This window comes from Corylus avellana, chromosome 11, assembly GCF_965113065.1.
Source record: "Corylus avellana chromosome 11, dhCorAvel1.hap1.2, whole genome shotgun sequence".
NCBI lineage: Eukaryota > Viridiplantae > Streptophyta > Magnoliopsida > Fagales > Betulaceae > Corylus > Corylus avellana.
This window is the reverse complement of record NC_142500.1, coordinates 4949566-4971582: the sequence shown is the minus strand read 5'-3', so window position 1 is coordinate 4971582 and position 22017 is coordinate 4949566. Positions and strand designations below refer to the sequence as shown.

At 35.1% G+C, this 22017-nt stretch overlaps 1 protein-coding gene across 1 annotated transcript; it reads right to left on the bottom strand.

Annotated features, from left to right (window-relative positions):
• Positions 1–19527: 19527 nt before the first annotated feature.
• Positions 19528–20502, bottom strand: LOC132166426 (uncharacterized). The gene is made up of 2 exons (XM_059577231.2): positions 20263–20502; positions 19528–20154 (listed from the first exon to the last, which is right to left on the bottom strand). Exons 1-2 carry the CDS (start codon positions 20432–20434, stop codon positions 19883–19885), a joined length of 444 nt encoding a protein of 147 aa, XP_059433214.1. The 5' UTR covers positions 20435–20502; the 3' UTR covers positions 19528–19882.
• Positions 20503–22017: the final 1515 nt, after the last annotated feature.

Sequence of the window (22017 nt, the reverse complement as noted above, 5' to 3'; positions counted from 1 at the left end):
GGAGGGACAAATTTGGTAAGCATACTGACAATCTTGACATCATTGGATAAAGATTTATGACAGGATTCATCATCATCATGCTCAGAAGCAGTTTCGTTACTTGAAACACTTCCAGGAAGAATTTGTTTGAGGTTTAAAAGTAAAAGCTTTTGCTGTAAATCTTTGTTTTCGCAAAGCAATTTGCAAGTTGACAATATCTTTCTTGATGTTACTAATCTCGTGCTGCAAATCTGAGATAGTAACTACCTTGGTTTTTTGTTTTGAAAACCGTTTCAAGGTATCTTCAAGAGAAATAGTGCCGATAGGTTTTTCAGCAACATCTTGTGTCATGAGTTTCTTAAGTTTTTTAAGATACTCTTCTTTCAAATCAGGGTTTTCAATTTTTGAAATCAGGGTTAGGAGCAAGTCTTCTTGTTCTTCTGATTTCGACAAAACAGAGCAAGTTTTTGAATTGCAGCAGGCATCAGTGCAACCAATTTGAAAACAGTTTTCAGATATTTCTGATGCAGATCGATAGTCAGAATCAGAGGATTCTAGAAAATCATTATCAGAAGAATAATCTGAAAATGCATTGTTTTGAAAAATTCTAAAGATTTTTTACTTTTCATCGTTATTGATGTTTAAAGCATTAATCTCTTTTTTAATCTTTTTGGGAGGTTTTGGGCACTTGTCAGCATAGTGTCCTTCTTCTCCACAATTGAAACATTTATTTTTTGAAAAATATTTTTCAAATTTAAATTGTTGTCTCCGTTTAGGAGGAGGTTTAGAAAATTTAGGCTTATTAAATTTTCTTCTCTTGTTACTGTTGTAATATGGAGGGGAAGATTTCATGAGAGCTTTAGATTTCTTCCTAAGCGTTTTGGAGGGAGCCATAGGAGGTAATCCAAACTGTTCACAGAAATTTCCCATTTCATACTTAGCTTTCTTGGCGTTTTTAAGCTGCGGTCTGATCATCTTTTGATCGATGCACATCTTAATGCCAAGTTTTTTGACAGTTGAAAATAAATCACCATAAGTTAAATTTTCAAAATCGATGAGACCAGTGTCAGTACTGATCAATTCATCTTTGACTTTGTGAGCAAATAATGAAGGCAAACCATCAATGAACTTTTCTTTCCAATAAGGCTTTTGACTATCAGGTCTAACCATGACACGGGAAAGAAAAACATCTTGATACCATCTATAATCAGACATAGTAGGGCATCGAAGATTGTTCAAATAATCAGAAATTCTGGAGGTGATATTGGAAGGAGTTCTGACAAAATGTTTGATAATTGTATAAATCAGGGAGTTAACACCATCAGGTTCACCCATTCCGATTTTCTCATCGAAAATAGGTATTCCTTCTTCATCACTCTTTACTGCTTTCCTGATCTGATCTCTTCGATCTTCAGTGAGATAATTATCCCACCAATTTCTCAAAGTACCAGAAAAACCAGTAGCAAGTAAATCCACAATATCAGCTTGGCTTTTATTGTGATTCGTGAGATAGGCATTAGCCACCATGTACATATGATTCATCTTATTGAGCAGTTCTTGCTCAGACAAACCGTCAATATTCCATTCATACAGTTTATCAGCAGAGACAGAGAATTGGGATTGGAGAAACCTTTCCTCGAATTGTAAATCAGGAGGAGTAGGTTTGGAATAAAAATTCTTTGTAAGATTGAAGGGCTTGGACCCGTCATAGATCCTTTGGAGTTTTGGCTCCATTTCAATCTTTCCAAAGTTTTGTTCAAGAATTCTGATGTCAGAATCAGTGGATTCTTGAGAAGAGGTTTCAGAATCAAAAGAAGAAATTTTTTTTATAACAAAATTTTGTCCAGAAGAACTGGCACGAGCATGAGTTAATTCAGAAAGCAATTTGTTGACTTTCTCAAGGTTCATTTGAGAAGTCGTTTTTAAACCAGAAGATTTTGACAAATCAGGGAGAGAGATAAGAGGTTTTTCAATCTTTGAAGGATCAGAGGAAACCTTTGAATCAGAAGAGAGAGAGGGAAGTTTCTCTTCGATACGATCCAATTGTTGTCCTAAAATATGCAAAGATTGGGCACAAAAATTGTTTTGTTCGATAATTCTCCTATCGTTAGTAATAGGATCCTCATCATCATGGATTTTAAAAGGGAAACTTTTAACAACCATTTTGTTGACATCAATAAGAATGTTTTCAAGGGGAGGATGAGAAGCTTTGATGACAGATTTATCTTCTTTGACAAAATTCTTTTTGACGACGTTCAAGACATTGTCGACAGGAAAATGTTTTTGAAGATAATCAAAAAACAAAATATGTTTTTGGGACTCAATCATCATCTCAGTCCATTTGACCTTGATGAGATCTTGTTCCTTGGAAGAATATTTCTTTTGAAAAGCATGCCGAAGAGCACGATTTTCTTTTGACAAAAAATCTTTTGACAAAGCAGGCCAATCAATGACAGAAAAGAAATATTTGATTGGGGAGGTAGAGGTGATGACATTACACTGATGGGGAGCAGTGGGAAGAGGAGCATCAAAATCAGAAGCAGAGGGAGAAGTAGATCTACCTTCGTCATCCATTAGGGGATGATTTCTAGTAGAGTAGAAAGCAGAAGAAACTTGGGAATCAGTAGAAATTCCTTTGAGTTTCAAATCAGGGTTAACATGACAAAAGAGGAGGAGAGATGTTAAGAGACTCGTCCACTTCTTTATCACGACGACGAAATCCTTCTGAGGTCGTTGAACCCGCAAAAGAATTCCTTCGTTCGTTAACCAATAGAGGCCTTTCAAACAGCGGATGTTCAATCCTGCTGGAAAGTCCGAAAGCAGAAAAATTGATTTTGACATATCCATCCATGTATTGTTGGATGTAATCAAGATTAGACGTATCATTAACTACTCGAGAAGGTTTTGCAACACTTTCCAAAAGCCACTCGTTGGGGAGGTCAATCTCTTCCCAGCGAATCATTTTTGGAGTTTTGATATTAGCATTCTGAGTAGAACTTTGAATTAACAAAGTTGATTCACCTGGATTCTTGACCACAGCTTGTGGATTTAGATTTGTCTTCATCAATTTATAATAAACACGATAGATGATAGCAAGGGGTCTGCTACCTTCTTCCATGTTATAACCAGAAGATAAAACATTAAGCGTTAAAGCTTTTAAAATATGCATATCAGACAAAGAAAGAGAGAGATTGGGAAAGACATCAAAATGGACAGGACCAACAAACAAGGAAGATTGAATCATTCCAAGTATACTGGTCTTAAAATCAAGAAATCTTGCGTCACGCAAGCAAAGCAAAACAGAAGCATTAATATCAAGTCGAGTCAATGGCTTGACTGCAACTTGAACACAACCAACATGCAAAAACTTATAACCTTTAGCAAGAGAGTCGTTAATGAACCTCTTGTTAAATAGGGTTATAGTTTGATCTTTGCCGGTAATAGCAAAGGTTTGTTCGACAGTTTTGACAGAAAATTGAGATTTAAAAGAAGATTTAAACCAAGAAGTAGTGTAAACATCCTTAGCGTCCAGCTTAGGGATGTTCCATTTATCAACACATAAATCATTATCAGAATTAACAGAAAAATTTTCATAGTTAACCACGTCCGGTGGCAAACTGGAATTAGAGCTGACAGAAGAATTAGATCTCCACATTTTGACACACAAACTAAACTCAAAATTACACACTCAGTAGAGTCTTAAAGGATCTCATCCTAGGTACTCACTCACTGGGTAAACTCTCTAAGGATCTCCTTCATAGACACTAGACTATCCACACATACCCTTGGCCGCGAACAGCGCTACACATACCCTTGGCTAACGTTCAATCCACAGTCTCTTCTTCACGCCCTAAACGCCAAACCCAGGCTCAAGCGGGACTTACAGATACCTCGACAACTAGTGGTAGCGGGGTGGTAGGCAAACCGAACTGACAGGGTGGTGGACTACCGTCTAACAACTAGGATCTCGACACAGAGAAAGGTTAACAGGGGGTAAGCAAAGAGGAGGAGAGCAAGACTATACTCAGGGGGCAAAAAGGAGAGCAGGGTAAACATCAAGCAGCAAAGAGATCGCAACTCTTATGGCTCTGATACCAAGAAGGAGGGAAGGTGGAAGCGCAGTATATATATATATATATATATTTATTTATTTATTAAGAATGTCATGTGTTACCATTTTTATTGGCATTAACGTCACATTTAACAGAATTTATTATGTTTATTTTTGAAATTTGACTCTAGGGACTAAACTATTTTTTTTGGAATATCTCATAAACCTTTAATTTTACTTTCATATGATATGAAGCAATGAATTTATTATTCACCCATTAGTTTTTTTTTTAAAAAAAAAAAAATTTGTTTGGTTTTTTTTTTTTTTTATAATTATTTTATTTTTTAAAAGAATAAGGTATTATAGGAATATAAAAAAAATAAGTGTCATTTTTTATACATTTTAGTAGTTTGATGAGCTACTTTAATACCTTTTGAATATTGTGGAGTTCTATCGCAAACCATTGTTAATTTGGAGAGTTTTTTTTTCTTTTTTTTAAACGTCTAAAGTGGGGCCAAGCCACGTCAAACACAGCGGACACTGCGCATAGACAAACTCATATATCAAAACTCGAAAATTTTAACAAATGTTACCGAATGGCGAATGCCGACCTTCCCTGGTTGGAATTTCATATCTAAAACTTGTTAAGGACCCGATATGTACGGGGTGGGTGGGGCAGGTTGGTCGGGTTCGGGCGGTTTTTGAACATACACACTTTTTAATTTCAAGGGTTAAATACTAAATTAGTCTCTGGGGTTTCACAACTTTTATTTTTTCTCTCTGGGGTTTCATTTTTATCACAGGAGGTCCCTGTGGTTTTGATAATAAATCAAGTTAGTCCTCCGTCAGTTGACCGTTAGTTGACTTAACGGAATTCCACGTGGACCAATTAAATGTTGACACGTGGCACTACTTAAATTTTTTTTTAAAAAAAAAAAAATTAAAAAAAATGTATTTTCTAAAAAAGAAAAAAAAAGGAAAAAATATTGGGGGTGGCTCGGCCACCCCCTTGGCCATTTGGGGGTGGCCAGGCCACCCCCATCTGGCCGGATGGGGGTGGCCGAGCCACCCCTTTGCAGCCCAAGGGGATGGCCGAAACCACCCCCAGTACCCACTGGGGGTGGCTCGGCCACCCCCGTGGAACCTTGGGGGTGGCCGAAACCACCCCCAACCACCGTTGGGGGTGGTTTCGGCCACCCCCAAGGTTCGGGGGTGGTCGAAACCACCCCCAACAGGTACTGGGGGTGGTTTCGGCCACCCCCTTGGTGCCTGGCCACCCCCATCTGGCCGGATGGGGGTGGTCGAGCCACCCCCAAATGGCCAAGCCACCCCCAATATATATATTTTTTTTTTTTTTTTTTGAAAATACTTTTTTTTTTTAAATTAAAAAAAAATTAAGTAGTGCCACGTGTCAACATTTGATTGGTCCACGTGAAATTCCATTAAGTCAACTAACGATCAACTGACGGAGGACTAACTTGGTCTATTATCAAAACCACAGAGACCTCCTGTGATAAAAATGAAACCCTAGAGGGAAAAAAATAAAGTTATAAAATCCTAAGAGGTTTTAGAGTATTTAACCTTAATTTCAATTCAGTGCGTTTATCAAAGGGTTTCTTTTTTTGGAAAAAAAAAAAAAAGAAGAAGGATATATAGTATTAGATAGTTTCTACCTTCCATCAGTTCAACATCAACTCTATATCAATAACTTCTGGCTTGGCACCCGTATTGCTAAGGAGATGTACTATTAGGAGTGGGTATCCGTTCAGTTCGATTTAATAGAGCTATTTGCAATCGGTTAATTGAAATTGTCTGTTAAATTGGTTAATTCACCAATTACATTTCGATAAGGATTTATTTCAAAAGTTTCGGTTAAATTAATATTTTGGTTAAAATCGGTTCGGTTAATTAGTTAACTATGGGCTTTTTAAATTGGGCCAAAAATTGATTGTTTTGGGGCCTTTTTTTTTTTTTTTTTTTGACTAAATTAACTTATTGAACAAAACAAATTTTAAATGAGCCCATTAAACACAATAAGAGTTCAACATACATATGTTATGCACTTCTACTAATAAATTGGTCCTAGAATATTTATTATCGGCTAATTATCGGTTAATTTGATTAACTGACAAAAAAATATTTATATGATTAATCGAACCCACGTCGGTATAAAAATCCTTAACCAATTACTAACCGACTTCTAGCAGTAGGCGGTTAATGTCGGTTTGGTCGCATTCGGTAGGAGGTAAACGGTTAATCTGCCCACCCTTATATACTATACATCCTTCCTAAGGTTGTATGCAAAGTATGATTGGATTCCTTCCTTAACCGATTACTGACCGACTTCTGGCAGTAGGCGGTTAATGTCGGTTTGATCGCATTCGGTAGGAGGTAAACGATTAATCTACCCACCCTTATATACTATACATCCTAAGGTTGTATGCAAAGTATGATTGGATTCCTTCCTTGTGTAATACTTGTAAGGTCTTTGGTAGGGGTGTCACAGGCGGTTTTCTAACCACTATAACCGCTGAACCGTCTTAACCGCTATAACCGCCTAGCGGTTATTAGGTTTACTAACCGTAATCACTAACCGCCTTTTTTATATAATATATTTTTATAATTATAATTATAATAATATTTATACATATAACATAATCAATTGATCATTAAATCATTTGATTATATTATAACAAATTATACATATATAATATGACATAACTTATATGTCATAAGTATACAAGTTCATACTAAATACTAATATAACAATTAAGTATCTAGAGGCTTGGTTCCAATATATGTTATAAACTTATAAGTTGATATATGTTATAAATTATAATTATACATTATACATATATGCAATTATGCATATTGAATAATATAGATGTATAAGATCAATACTTAATCATATGATTCAATAACACTTCAAATACTTATTAAAGTGAATCATATTATTAATGTACAATGATAATGTGATTCTTATAATATCAAATTAAGCAATTGATATTGGATTAAACAATGTGTTACTTATAACCACAATTAAAGTATTAATGTATTATTATTCTAATTTATATGATTATATAATAACAAATTATACATATATAATATGACATAAGTCATAAGTTATATGATTGTATCATTTCTTGTGTAAAAGTTAACCCAAGGATTGTGGAACTTTTATATATATATATGTTGTGTTAAAGTCTCCATTCAAATCATTGTTAAAACTAAATGTTCTTTTAAAGACTTTTTATATGTTAAAACTAAATTTTAACAGGTTATGATTTATATTTAAGGAATTTTTTTAAAAGTACAAGTAAATATAATTTGGGGTCAAATATTTTTTATTTTTCAATATGTGCTCAGTGCTCTTTTTATAGCAATTTGGCCCAAGAATACACTAAAAATACAAAAAACAAATGAGGTAAAAATGCTACAGTGATCCCAAAAAAAAAGCCCAAAATTAAAAATTAATTATATGTTTATCTTGAGAAAGCCCAAGAAAGCCCAAAAAAAAACCCCAAAAAAGCCTAAAATGTCTAATTTTGAAAAAGCGGTTATAGCAGGTTACATGTTTTACTAACCGCTAACCGACGATTAGTAGCTAACCACTATGCGGTTATGGTTGCGGTTAATGAAATTTAATAACTCCTAAGGCAGCCGTAACCGCATTGACACCCTTAATCTTTGGGCATTCTTCTTTTGCTTGCCCTAAGATGCGTAAGCTTTCTCTTTCGACTCAATATGAGGGGAGTAGTAAGAAGGTTCAAGAGGGGGATTGGATTATGGTGCGAAGGAAAGGCACCATCAAAACCGGTCAAGCCATAATCTAATCTGAGTCCCATCAAAGAGCACAATAACAAACAACCGGTAAATAAAAATTAATGGACATTGTATTGTCTCCCTAAAGACTCAAACCCATGTTCTCCCTCTCATCGTACCACTTGGAAATAAGGTTCCGATGGTTAATTGAGCATGTTTGGTTAATAAAGACAACAATTGATTTCTGATACGAGTACAAATATACAAGTTGAATCATTAAACAAAACATAGGAATGTTGGTAATTTTAAATATGGATCGTTTGACTTTAGGGTTTGATGCAAATGAGGCAACCATGGTAGGTATGAAGGTGACGTACAAAGTTAATTAAAGAAAGGTTTTTATGTGAAAGATGGAGAATTATTGCTGGAAATGAGTAATGTTAGGGATGTTCCAACATCATCCACCTTCATTGCCATTTGCCAATTCTATATTAATCTAGGATTAACATCACTAAACCTTATCTTAATAATCTTCCATGTTCTGAACAAGACAAGGACACCCACCTAAACATCCATATGAAGACACGTTTGTAGTATTATATTATATATGATTTGCTATTAATTTCTCAATGAGGTATGATGGAAGCTTAAGGTAACGTAAGCCAACATGATTGGCAAGAACAAAGCCTTGAAAAATGTTGTCATTTGATGGCTTGGGTTAAACAACACATGATGCTGTGATGCCTAACAAAGAATGAGGAAATTAATGAAGAAAAAGCATTGGGTCTTTAAGAAAAAAGGGTTTGCTTTTTACATTAAGATATGTTGGAGTTGGTGAGGTCACACAGAAAGTGGAAGCATCTAAGAGATTCTTATACGTCATGTTACTTTACAGAGGTGGTAATTCTTGATTGGATCATTGTGAATGGATATATGTCATGTTCCACCGACAGTGTACGTGGCATCTACCGATTGAGGCTTTGCTTACTCAATCAAGTTTCACTAGTCATTAAAGCATCAATTAGATAGACAAATAAATTCGATCCGAATTGAACATAATAATAAAATAAGATTAAAAAGTTTGATTCGTTTAATTAAATTGATCGAATTATGATTCATTTATATATAATCTTATATTTATACATCGACACACGACATAAAAGGTCGTTAATTTTTTACACGACTTGTAAATTTGACATAAACTAAATATAAAATTAATAAATTAAAGGTAAATGGATATAATCTTATACACATGTTTTGACACACCTAACAAACAAAGATGAACCGACACCCACACCACACGTCACATAGAATTACTTTTGCTAACCCAGAAGCTTCCTGGCATTTGCTAACCAATGTTATATAATTCACATGACAAAACTATCTAATGATGCAAAAGCTTATTAGTGGGAGACAAGGGTTTCAACTTTCAACTCAATAGAGCACCTTTATCTTTTTGAATTTTCACCAGTAATTACTTTTCCAAAACTATTTTGCTACTTTTATCTTATACTTTCCTAAATGACGTACAAATATATAAAGAAAAAAGATGATAACTTCTATAAGGAGTTGGTTTACACCAGCATTTTTGTGCCTACCAATAAGAATAAGGCACTTAGGATTATTGTACAATTTCAAATAGGCACCAAAACACTAGATTATATAGGTTTTTTTTTTTTTTTTTTTTTTTGAAGAAATTGCAAGAGAGCTGAGGGTGGCGTTGAGCTCGGCGAGCCACCCCATATGGGCGGACCGCACGGCCACCCCCAGCCCATCTGGGGTGGCTGACGAGCCACCCTATTGGTGGAGGTGGCTTGCACAGGCCACCCAGGCAGATCCGGGGGGGCTTTCCGACCACCCCAAATGAGTTGGGATGGTTGCGTGGCCATCCCCACCTCAGATCTGCTGGAGGCAACGCGGGCCACCTCCGCCCATAGGGTGGCTCGTCGGCCACCCTAGATGGGCCGGGAGTGGCTTGCGCAGCCACCCATGGCCCCGGGGGCGGCGGCAAGCCACCCCTACCTCCCTTTGGGTGGCTGCCGGCCACCCCAAGTGGGGGTGGGGTGGCCAGCCAGCCACCCCTTTGTTTTTCTTTCTTTCTTTCTTTCTTTTTTTTTTTTTTTTAAAAAAGAAATAATTAATTAGTTTTTTAATTATTTTTCTTTTTTATATTTTGTATAATCGGGTGTGATAGTGTTTATTTCTTAAACTTAAGATTTTTCTGATATGTTGAGGTGTCAATGGTTGATTGGTGGGCACAAAGGAGCTGCTCCTTATAGAAGTTATCCTCAAAGGAAATACTTCAAAAAAATTTTTTTTCTAAACTTCCAAAAATCTCCGTTCACGTATTTTGAAATTACCCTCAAAATTTAAAAAATCTCAATTAATGGTATTAAACTTTTAATTTATTTCAACTACTCTATTCTGTTAGGATTTTCCTTTAAATCTGTTAAAAATTTTCAAAATACCCATTTTTTTATTATAAAAAACAATATATTTACATTTTTTTTTTAATAAAAATTAGGTATTTTGAGAATTTTAAAAAGATTTAACATAATATGATAATTGAAAAAAAAATGATACATTTAATTGATAATTGTTAAATTTTGAAGGATAATATCAAAACAAGCAAAAGTGAAAAAAAAAATTGTGAAGTTTTCATGTATAAACTTATCCGTAGACATCAATAAAAAAATCTGAAAGTTTTTTTTTTTTCCCCCATTCAACTGTGTGGAAGGATTGGGACTAGGGATTAGGTGTAGTAAGCTAACTCCAATTCTTTTCACATGACTTGAGTACCTTCTAATCAAATCCACATCAACCTATCACTTCATTATATTCGTATTAACTCATATTACACGACACAAACTTGTTTTGGAAGAAATAATTTCGTCCCACATATTCATTGTCTTTGACTTTAGACTCTATACTCTCTAGAGGTACTTGCCTCTCCCATATAGGTCCGGAACCATTTTACCATATGAACACTTGGACTTTTTACACAAAACTTGCTAGTGGGGTGTATATGGGACCGGGATTTACAATAATTATATATTTTCGTGAGACAGCGTATGCATGCGAAACCTATTTGTTTAAAGAAATTTTAGACTATTAAGCTACTTATTCAAATAGTTGAGTTGCTTCATGGGAGATCCTACTGCCCGAATAAGAGGTCAGACAAACTTGAGCCAAAATTATTTGAGCAATGAGTAATACTAGAAAAAAGAATGAGTTTTCCTTGTGTCCTCCTAAATGTTATATGCTTTTGAAATTACTATTAAATTTGAAATGATCATTATTGAGTGTTGAAAATAAAATTCACTATGAGTTCCATCCAAGCAGCCACATAGAGCTCTATAACAGCTCAACTACTCTAGATATTTCATGAGATTACCACTATATGAATGTGGAACACCATTATCTCTCACCTGCCACATAAACCTAGAGCATCAATAGCAAATCGGTTATTAAAAACCCTATGAAAGAGACTCAACGAATTAGGTAAGGAGTCTATCTGTCTTCCCAAAATTCAAGCTCATTATTATATTCTCACTCTAGACAAACAAGTTAACTTAAGTATGAAATTATCTCCGTCCAAGGTCTAGGACCCTTTAACACTCTTACTATTTTATAGGTAACCCATTCATAGTCAGGCCGTACCAAAAAATTGCTCTAACATTGAATTGTGATCTATCTTATACACTCTCTCATAATAACTGTTCTAATTACTAATAATTTGAACAAATAATTGGCATAGATCTCAATCTTAGTGGATGTTTAGTCATTGTTGCCTATCTCACTTTTAAGCAATGCGTGTGGGTAAATGCAACTACCAAATCTAGTTGTGGATAGTTCAGATTAGGGTAAAATGCAACTACCAAATCCATTGGTTGATTTCCTTATCCAATCTGCTACTTTCAAATGAGTTGTCCAATCCAATTTCAACCCAATTTGTTTGGAATACAATTAATTCTTTGTCCTTTTGAGTCCATTTTTTTCAGGCTTTGTGTTTTTAATTGGTCAAACATTCAATGTGTGTAGGTTGTGCAACCAAGTAGCCCAAACATTTGGAATCTTTGAACATGCACCTGCTGCCTACGCCAGGACAAAGAAAAGCCAAATAATTAAATGTCATTTAAATTGAATTGATATAGTGAGAATTACATGTTTTATTATATATTTTTAAAATGCATATAAGTATTTAAAACATATGTCAATATAGACCGAATTAAAATAAATAAATAAATAAATAAATATTCATTTTTATTTGAATTAATTATAACAACAAACAAAGAAGAAACATGGGACGGACAATGAGCCCTAAACTCAGAAAATGAGGAAAAAAAAAAAAAAAAAGACAGACAAAGAAACTGCTATAAGGATTATGTTCCAAAAATGAATGCAAGCCAACAAGATTTTCAGTTGGCCATTCTGTTTTCTATAAGTTTGTATGTTTTAATATTGTCTCCAACACCTTCTTGCCATGTGTCCCCCTCAAAAGTTGGATTTAGAAGCCTAGCTTTATATGGCCAATGAAAAATAAAACAATAAATTTTGTTGGGAGATAAAACAACTTTTTTTTGAATTGATTGGAGCGCAAACGATTCGAGGTCGTGCTAATCCGATCAGGGGCGGACCCACGTTGAAGCTAGGGGGTCCTTGGCAACCCCAAAACTTTTGAAATCCCTTTAATATATATATATATATATATATATATATATATATATATAAAGGCCTTGCAAAAAATGACTTCAAACCCCCCAAGAAATATTTCCTGCGACCGCTTCTGAATCTAATCATTTTAATTAAACGGTCAAATTCTTCGACCTTAATTTGTTAATTTTGTACTAAATTCGTATAATATTGGCAAGTTATATAAAGCAATTGGTCAATTCTTTTAGTCTCTTTTTTCATGGCTTCCCAAGTGGGCTTGGTGAATAATTACCAAGCGGAAAGAGGAAGGGAAAAAGTCAAATAATATTAATGCTGTTTTGCTTGCTTCAATCAGAAGGTTTTGATGGATGGATGGAGATCGTCGGTTGGGTTGGGTGGTTGAAACATGAAAGAGCAGTTTTGGGTTGAGAAAGAAAGGAAGCATCTATGACCGAAAGGCTATGTTCACACTAATATGGATGATGTGCATTCACATGGCATGTGATGATGTGCGTATGTCAAGGGGATCCACATGATAATGAATATTTTTATTCTTTTCTTTTCTTTATCCTCTCGTCACTCCATGGTGCCGATCGATCATGGTGGGAAAGAGACGTCACAAAGATCGACTCATCTACATGTATACACCTGCGGCACATGGGTGCTTTTACATGTGCATGTTTGTGTGTAATGTTTATTAGTTTTTTATTTTTATTTTTAATAATATTGTCTTTTAAGTTTTTCTCCGATTCCCCAGTAAAAGAACCAAACTCCTAACCTCTTTTTCACAACTGTAATAGCTCAAAATAATAAAATAAAATAAATACAATTATTTGTCAAATTGCGCTCTATAAAATCAACTCTAGTGAATTAGGGTCTATATTAGGTCTATAATTTATCACACTTGGGGGTAATTAATTTTCCAAAAAAGTTATGAACTTGTCCGTGATTTTCGTGTTTTATTATGTTGTTATGATGAAATATGTTTTTATAAAGTTGTTAGGCACCTTAGTTAAATTAGAATGCAATATGAGTAGGAGTTTTAGTTTTTGGCATCCATCGAATGTTTCTTTGCTTTTGACCGAACATTTCAACCCTTGTTGGCCAAACGATCGACCTTGAAGCCAAATGTTCGACAATGACTAAAAATGAATAATTAGGGTTTTAATGAGAGATTAGTATACCAACGAGATGATTAAGGTTTTTACATGCATGGATTAGAACTCTCGATGTATTGTACATAATGGTAGGGTATGTTTCACAGTAGCAGAGAGTTTGAGATGTCCAAGTTTGTGGATGAGCGATTAAGGTAAGTAAATATTTACATAACTATTTTTAATACAACATGAGAGATGTCAGAGGTATATGCGTTGATTTTATAACATGAGCCTCTGGTATATGCGGTGATAAGCGCCGAATGTTGTACATTTAAGCTCCTTAACTCACATATGTTAATTTCTTAGCATTTTTCTTTGTTTAATTTTGTGTTGTTTTAGTATTTTCAGGTGTGTAATAAAGATACAAGAAATAGCATTGAATTTAGGCTTAAAATGCACTTTGAGAGCATTATGACAGCATTGGGATCGAGCCCACATTAGAAGAGCTCGAGCGCACATGCGCTCGAATGCATATCACCTTGGCTCGAGCGCACATTCCTTGGGCTCAAGCACACTCGGCCTTCCAAGACGAGGCAGAACTCCAATTCCACTCTGGAGAAGGTTTTCAGTCTTCCAGTCCAAGTGGGAGATTGTCTACGATTTTTCTAAGGATTCCTAGGGCTTCTAGGGTTTGTTTTACAACCTATAAATAGGCTTCTAAGCCTTGAAGATAGGTGTGCTTAGTTTTAAACATAAATTATCTTCTTGGAAGCTTAGAGAGTTGAAGAGAAGATGAATATGGCAGGAGGTCATCCCAGCACCAGGATGAGCAACTAATTATGTAATAAAGCGCTGATGTGGCCCTTTTCAAGTAATAATGGCTTAATTGTATTTTAATTTAAATTTTTCTATATGCATGATGGTTGTATAACTGTGAGAATTGATCTTAATTTTTATATCCAATCATCATGAATTTCTTCTCTTGTCGTAGAAAGTCTTTTATATTGATTGAACTCAATCCTTCATATTTCCTGTGATTGTATGAATGATTGTTATACAATGGTTTTAACTGACACATGATCAATAGTATTTGATAGGCCATGCCTTGGAAAGACAGATTGTACTACACCCTAGTTTAATGTAATTTAGGTAGATAGTTCATGCCAACCGAAGATGGGTTATGCTTATTCATTGATTGTGTGTAGCCTATTAAGGAATTAGATAATCTATACCTAAGGAAGATGGATCATATCGCATCTTAATAGTTAGGTGGACGGTCCGCCGAAAATGGATTATACTTATTTCTTAATAATGGTAATTTCTTGACTATTCAAGTGAGACGAGCCAAATATCATGCATAATATGAATTTTTCTTATTAATTTATGATTGACCATTGTTATGTGGTTAGTGGTGAAATCAACTCCTTATTCTATCTCTCATACTATTTATCTTTACTTTTACTTTTATACATTTAGTTTAAATCCAAAAACAAATCAACTATCCTTTAAATTGAGTTATATTTAGTCTTGAAAAGCTTGATAATAACGCCCACACAGTCCTTAAGGTTTGACACCCTCTATATAGCTCTATCTCACAAGGATTCGTTCTATCGCGAGTGATTATTTTTATTATTGATATTTTTGTACACAAAAAGACCACATCATGTGGTATGATAGTCATGGGCTTACTATTATACGAGCTTGACCCTATGATCACAAAGATGTTATGTTTATATACGTTTTTTTAGAAAATAGGGGTATTTTTAAAAAAATAGCATGGTAGTGGCTTAATTGCAACAAAATAGTAATTTGATGTATCCAAGTATTACACTTGTCAGTTCATAAGACTTTTTTGAAAATGACTAATAGTTTAGAGGGCATAAGTGCATTTAACCCAACATATATATGAGAAGAATATGTAAAAGAAACTTTGTATTTCTACTATGCATTGCTTGAAATATCGAAGTTCACGTTCTCCTTATTCTCCAAAGCCAGTGATAGAATTCTATGGAGTTGAGAACAATATTGAATGGGAAATGTAGTGATAATCAGACATAGGGTTTATTTGTTAAGAGTCCGAAAAACTTCTCTAATTCCAAACATTGATTCGGTGAAAGGGACTTATGTAAAGGAAAATCAAGGAGCTGATCACAGTCCAAGTCCAAGAAGAAAGTTAAGTGTTACTATTATAAAAAGTATGAGTATTACAAATCCGAGTGTTCAAAGCTAAAAGAATAAAGAGGAATGTGATCAACATAGTTTTGCTTTTGCGGCTAGTGTTGTCAAAGAAAAATCAGAAGGTTTAGAATTTGTCATTGAAGTTTCCATTTTTGATGGTCATTTTAACAACAAGTAAGTCCTTGATACTGCTGGTACATTTCATACGTCCCTTAAAAAGAAATTGCTTTACTATTGATGAGTCTATTAATAGCAATTCAGTTTTGATAGGAAACAATGTTATTTGCAAGATTGTTGGTATCGATACAATTAGAATAATCATACATGACGAGATTGTTAGAACTTTGACGAATGTTCAACATATACCAGATTTGAAGAAAAATCTTATTTCTTTGAACACTTTGGATTCCCTTGGATACAGGTACTCTGGTGAAGGTGGAGTTATCAAGGTTAGTAAATTCTCAACGGTTGTGATGAAATGTTACAAGGTTGATGGCCTCTACTTCTTTTAGGGCAGTATGGTGACATGTTCAACTATTGTGTCTTCTTTAGATGATCTAGATTTAGACACTACCCAGTTATGACATATGTGGTTAAGTCATATGAGCGAAAGAAGTATGATAATTCTGAGCAAATGGAGTTTGCTTTATGATCATAAAATAGGATTGCTTAACTTTTTTGAGCATTGTATCTTTTAGAAGCAGTGCAAAGTCAAGTTCAGTACATGTATCTGTAGAACGAGTGGTACAAGGGATTATATCCATTCAGATCTTTGGGGTCTCTCTCGGATTCCATCAAAGGGTGGTGATTGGTACTTTGTAATGTTTATTGATGATTATTAAAAAAAATGTGTGGGTGTATTTTCTAAACAAGAAAAGTGATGTGTTCGTCACTTTTAAGAAGTAGAATGCGTTAATTGAGAATCAGATTTGGATGAAAATCAAGCGACTTAGAATAGACAATGGCATAGAATTTTGTGATGGTCATTTTAAAAAATTCTGCAATGATGAAGGCATCACCAAAACACCGCAATGTTAGTCAATCTCAACATCAGAACGGGGTCGCTAAGTGGATGAGCAGGACCCTCTTGGAGAGAGCATGTTGCATGCTTTCGAATGCCGGGTTGTCTAAAGATTTTTAGGCTAAAGCGGTCAATACTGCTTGTTAATTGGTCAATTATTTTGCATCTATAGCTATTGATTGTAAAACTTCTTTTGAGGTATGGTCTGGTACTCCTTGCTGAATATTCAGTAATAAAAACTCTTGGCTCTCTTGCTTATTGCCATATGAAAGATGGTAAGCTTGAGCCTATGTCACATAAATGTATATCTTCTGGCTATGCTGATAGGGTGAAATGATATCGGTTGTGGTGTTCTGATCCTAAATAACTTAAGTTTATGACTAAAGGCTATAAGTCTCTAAGCTACTATAATATAGTCAGCACAGATGTTATATTTGATGAATCTGTCATGTTTCACCCATAGGAGAAGTATGTTGTTTATGCAAGAAATGAGCAGAGTTATAGCAAGGAGGTGAGCTACATGTGGAAGCTTCACAGAAAGTGGGTGATGGCATGATTCTATATATGATGATGATGATGATGATGATCCACAATAAGAGCAACATGCCAATATTGCCACTAGTAGACAGAAGAGGCAAATTGGATCGTCTCAAATGCAGCAATGCAACTTTGGTAGCGTATGCACTTACTATGGTAAAGAATACTGCAATCCAAAAGATTTTAATTATTCAGAAGCTGTCACAAGTAGTGAGTTTGCACAATGGGTTGCATGAATGAGGAGATTGATAATCTATTCATTATAACCAAACTTGAAAATTGGTGAAATTACCTAAGGGCACTAAGACTATTTGTCGTTTAAGGAGATCACTATATGGTTTAAAACAGTTTCGGGACAATGGTACAAATGCTTTGACAACTATATGGCCGTGCATAGTTACATTAGAAGTAGCTATGATACTTGTGTGTACTATAGGCAATTATGAAATGGATTTTTTTTTTTTGCATAGATGACATACTTATTCCAGGTAAAAGCATGCTATATATTAAGAAAGCAAGTTAGAGATTAAGTGATTGAAATCTTAGCAGTTCATTCTAATGCAGTTTGGAGTAGCATATATGGTATAGTGTGTACTCGTCTAGATATTTCACAGGCAGTCAATGTTGTTAGTTGCTACACTGCCAATCCTAGCAAGATCCAATGGCAACCAATGAAATTGATACTTCAATATTTACGAGGTACTTTAGATATTGGTTTAATCTGTGACAGAGGCAATGATATCGGTTCTAATGTTATTAAGTACATTGATTTAGATTATGCTGGTGATTTGGATAATAGAAGATCTCTGACGAGTTATGTTTCCATTCTCTCGAGGTGTGCCATTAGATGGAAAAGCGACATTACAGTCGACAATTGCTTTGTCCACTACAGTTGCAGAGTGTATGGAAACAGTAAAGGTAATGAAAGAATCAATTTGGTTAAGATTTTTGGTCAATGATTTGGGTTGCAATAGAATGAGATTGTTGTATTTTGTAATAACCAGAGCTCAATACATTTGACAACAAATAAAATGTGTCATTAAAGGAACAAGTACATTAATGTCAGATATCATTTTCTTGAGAAGGTTGTGATACAAGGTGATATCATATTGAAGAAAATTGTCATTATGAAAAATTCAGCAGACATGTTGACTAAACCAATTCTGATTTTCAAGTTTAAGCATTATTTGGACTTAATTGGTGTTTGTAGCTTATAATTACCCTTGGGGTATTGGAGGAGACGTCATGATAAGATTTGTATTGAATACTTGATAAATTTCAAGTCAAGGTGGAGATTTTTTGTGTAGTAATTTGGTCTTTCTCAAGTCGGACGATGGGGCTATCACGTTTCCTTTTACTTTTAAGAGTCTAAACGAATTGGTTTTCTACTCTACTTTGGAGTCCAATTTTCAGCCGACTTGTTTATCCTAATTAAAAATGGTAGGTCGGGGAGACCAATTGTGGCTATCCTATCTGGGTGTGACCATAGTAGCACCTACCCGCTGGGAGTTGCACAGGAAGGGCTTAGACGGTGAAAACCGCAGGCGCTCCCTCAAATCCGATTGAGCCATAGCCTGAACTAGCCCCACTAGGGCATCAATGAGAATCTAAGGCGGTTAATACTAATAAGGCATATGTGAAAATTCTCCATTGCAGAGATTCGAACTCACGCCCTATTACATGCCCTGACCACTAAGAAATTTTATTAGGCCATTGAACCACCAGCCTTGATTATCTTAATCGTTTGTGGTCCTATAAAAGGAGCAACAATCGGCCTTTGGACGAAGCACAAAACGAAGAGAACGCTCATAAAATAGAGAGTGCATGTGTGCATGAGAGAAAATAGCCCGCAACAAGTCTTTTATTACTACTCACAATGTTGTAGTGTCGCACATACATTAAGAGAAAAAGAGATTTTTTTCTTTTGTATGAGAGTGACAATTGGGTATATTGGAAATTTTGGTTTTGAATGATTTTCTGACAACTACATTTTGTATTCTGCCTTTTATATGGTGAATTTCTTCCTAATCGTTTATGCCTGTGAATGTAAACTTGTTAAGGTGAATCATGTTAAATTTTAAGGTCAGATGTGTTTTGAGTTATTTTTATTTTATTTTGTTATGCTTCTTTTAAGATCATAAACATCAGCTAACCTCTCTTTGTAGTTAAATATTTAACTTGTTTGACCCTAGTGATAGAATATAAATTAAACAAATGATGTAAAAAAAATTGAAATAACAGCATGTGAGACCAAGGAAAAGTACAATTAGTCGCTGTATTTACACGTCAGGCGAAGAAAAGAAGAAAGAACAATATTACATGTGATTGTTCTGAGTTGTGAAAGACAGAACATGGTAATTAAAAAAAGGCAGAGAGTTGTTCTTATGCTAACTATGAAGAAGACCTAAAAGAAATTACCCTTGGATTTATCAACGAAATCCACCCTCTACCCAATCAGCTTAAGACAACAGGAATTTGCCAAAAACCTGTCGGCTGCAAATTCCTACTGTTCATGAACAGATCCTTACAAAAACAAAAAAAGTTGTAAAGGATGAAAGAAGAAGAGCAAGAGCAACAAGGCTACATTAGAGGGAGACAATTCAATCAAAAGGAGTAGGCCAATCGCTGAACGACACGATCCCTGAGAATTCCATTGTACAGAGCCACCCTGTTTTCAGGCATTCCTCTGTTTTTGCCTCTCCTCTGTTCTACCTTTGGCGGTGGTGATGAACTTGACGATGATGATGATGAAGAAGAAGAAGAAGAAGACTTGTTAGTTATAGCATGCTGCCTTCTGTACTCCTCCCCATCCCCACTTGGATCCACCACATCTTCTGCAAACTGCACCCTCTTCTTCTTCTTCTTCTTCTTCCCCTCTTCACACCCACCAAACAGAAAAGAAAAAAGAAACAAAATATACCCATTAGCAAAGACTACATATACAGAGAGAGAGAGAAAAATGGACGTATTATGTTTTTGCGTACCGGTAGAGATACAAGAACGTAAAATTGGCGGTGAGGAGTGTGGAATTTGATCACCGGGGAATTGGGAAGGTGGGAGAGACTTTTGGAGGCGAAGCACGAGGAGGAAGACGGTGCCGGAGACGGCCATGGCTGTGGCCAGGACCACACCATGAGGGCTTATTATTGAAGACATGGCTCCGGAGGAAAAGCCAGCCAAGCTCAAGAGAAAAGTACATACGAATGAGATGATGTAAATTGTGAGGGGGGGTGTTATAATTTTTCTACATTGTCGTGAAGTAGGGACCAAAATTGAATATTATATTTAAACCAAATGGGTATTGTTTTATTATTATTATTATTATAAGGAAAGTTGTTTTCTTTTTAAAGAAAAAGTACACTTGCCCTTCTAATTATTACGCAACTTGCAATATCTCTTAATCTTTCAATTTTTATAATGTACAATTCAATTTGTAATGTCTTTCATCCAATAAGTTTTTCGGTTTTTAGTTAACATAGACAATAAGCGTATCACTTGACCTATAAGTGACTTAAAATGTTCACTATACTCTTATGAAAATTTTAAATTTGTTTTTTCCTTAAAAAAACCTCATTGAGATGCGATAAGGTTGTAATGCGTCTAGTCAAGAGCCCCGCTTCGAAGTAGACGGTAGGGGTGGTAATTTGAGATCCACGATGTTTGGAAGCAAGGACAGAATGGGTCGAGGTGACAGACATGACTCCTTTGAGAGCCTCTACGTCAATGTTTGGTGGCCGTTTACAAATGGTGGAAAAAGTAATGCTCATTTGGGGTTGGAACACGATGGTTCAAATAAGACATTGTAAATTAAGTGATAGATTACTTTGACGATAGAAGTAACAATATTATAAATTGGTTGATAATCAAAAGGGCAATTATAACTTGTCATTTCTAACAAGGAAGGTTGGTTGGGGTTGGTTTAATTTGAATATTTGACATGTTTAAAGTCATTGTTTAATTTAAATATTTGAAATAAATATATGAAAATGAAGGTCGATGTCAGCATGTGCATGAAGGCAGAGCAGGCGTGTGTTTTGGGTTTTGAAAGGAAAGGAGGGGGGGTGGGGGGTGGCAAAGAGTCAAAGACAAGAGTGACGACGTCGTCAGTTTGTAATAATTGAGGTTTGGGTTTGAGAGAGAGAACAATTTGAGTTGTCCTCTTTCTCCCCTACAATTTGCACCCCATTATTATTATTATTGTTATTATATTCAAAACTGAATAAACTGTTTGGGGCAGCCTTGCTTCTACTGTGCTAAGCATGAAGCCATGAAGAATGCTGTTTCTTGGACGGACCCATCTAAAAAGATATAAACGTTGGACCCATCTAAAAAGATATAAACGTGCATGGAGCCTCCTCCATTTATTTACTTTTAAGGGGAACCGCATGTACTTATCTACTCATCACATCTTTCAAAGTAAATGAGGTACAAATGCGCCAAACAAATTTTAATTATTGTGAAAAAGAGTAAAAAAAAAAAATCATTTTCACCCTCTCAAATTATTAGTAGCATTTGCAATTATAATTTTTAAATGAGAAAATTATATTTTACCTCCTCAAAGTTTGGAGCGATTTACAATTCGACCTTCAAAGTTTCAATTTTGGCAATCCACCTCCCAAAGTTTCAAATTTTTGCAATTCGACCAATATTATTCCAAAATTTTCATATTGCTCCTCATTTTTTTTTTTTATAAAAAAAAAATTAGAGGTGCAAAAATGGCCAGATGGCCAAAGTGGCTA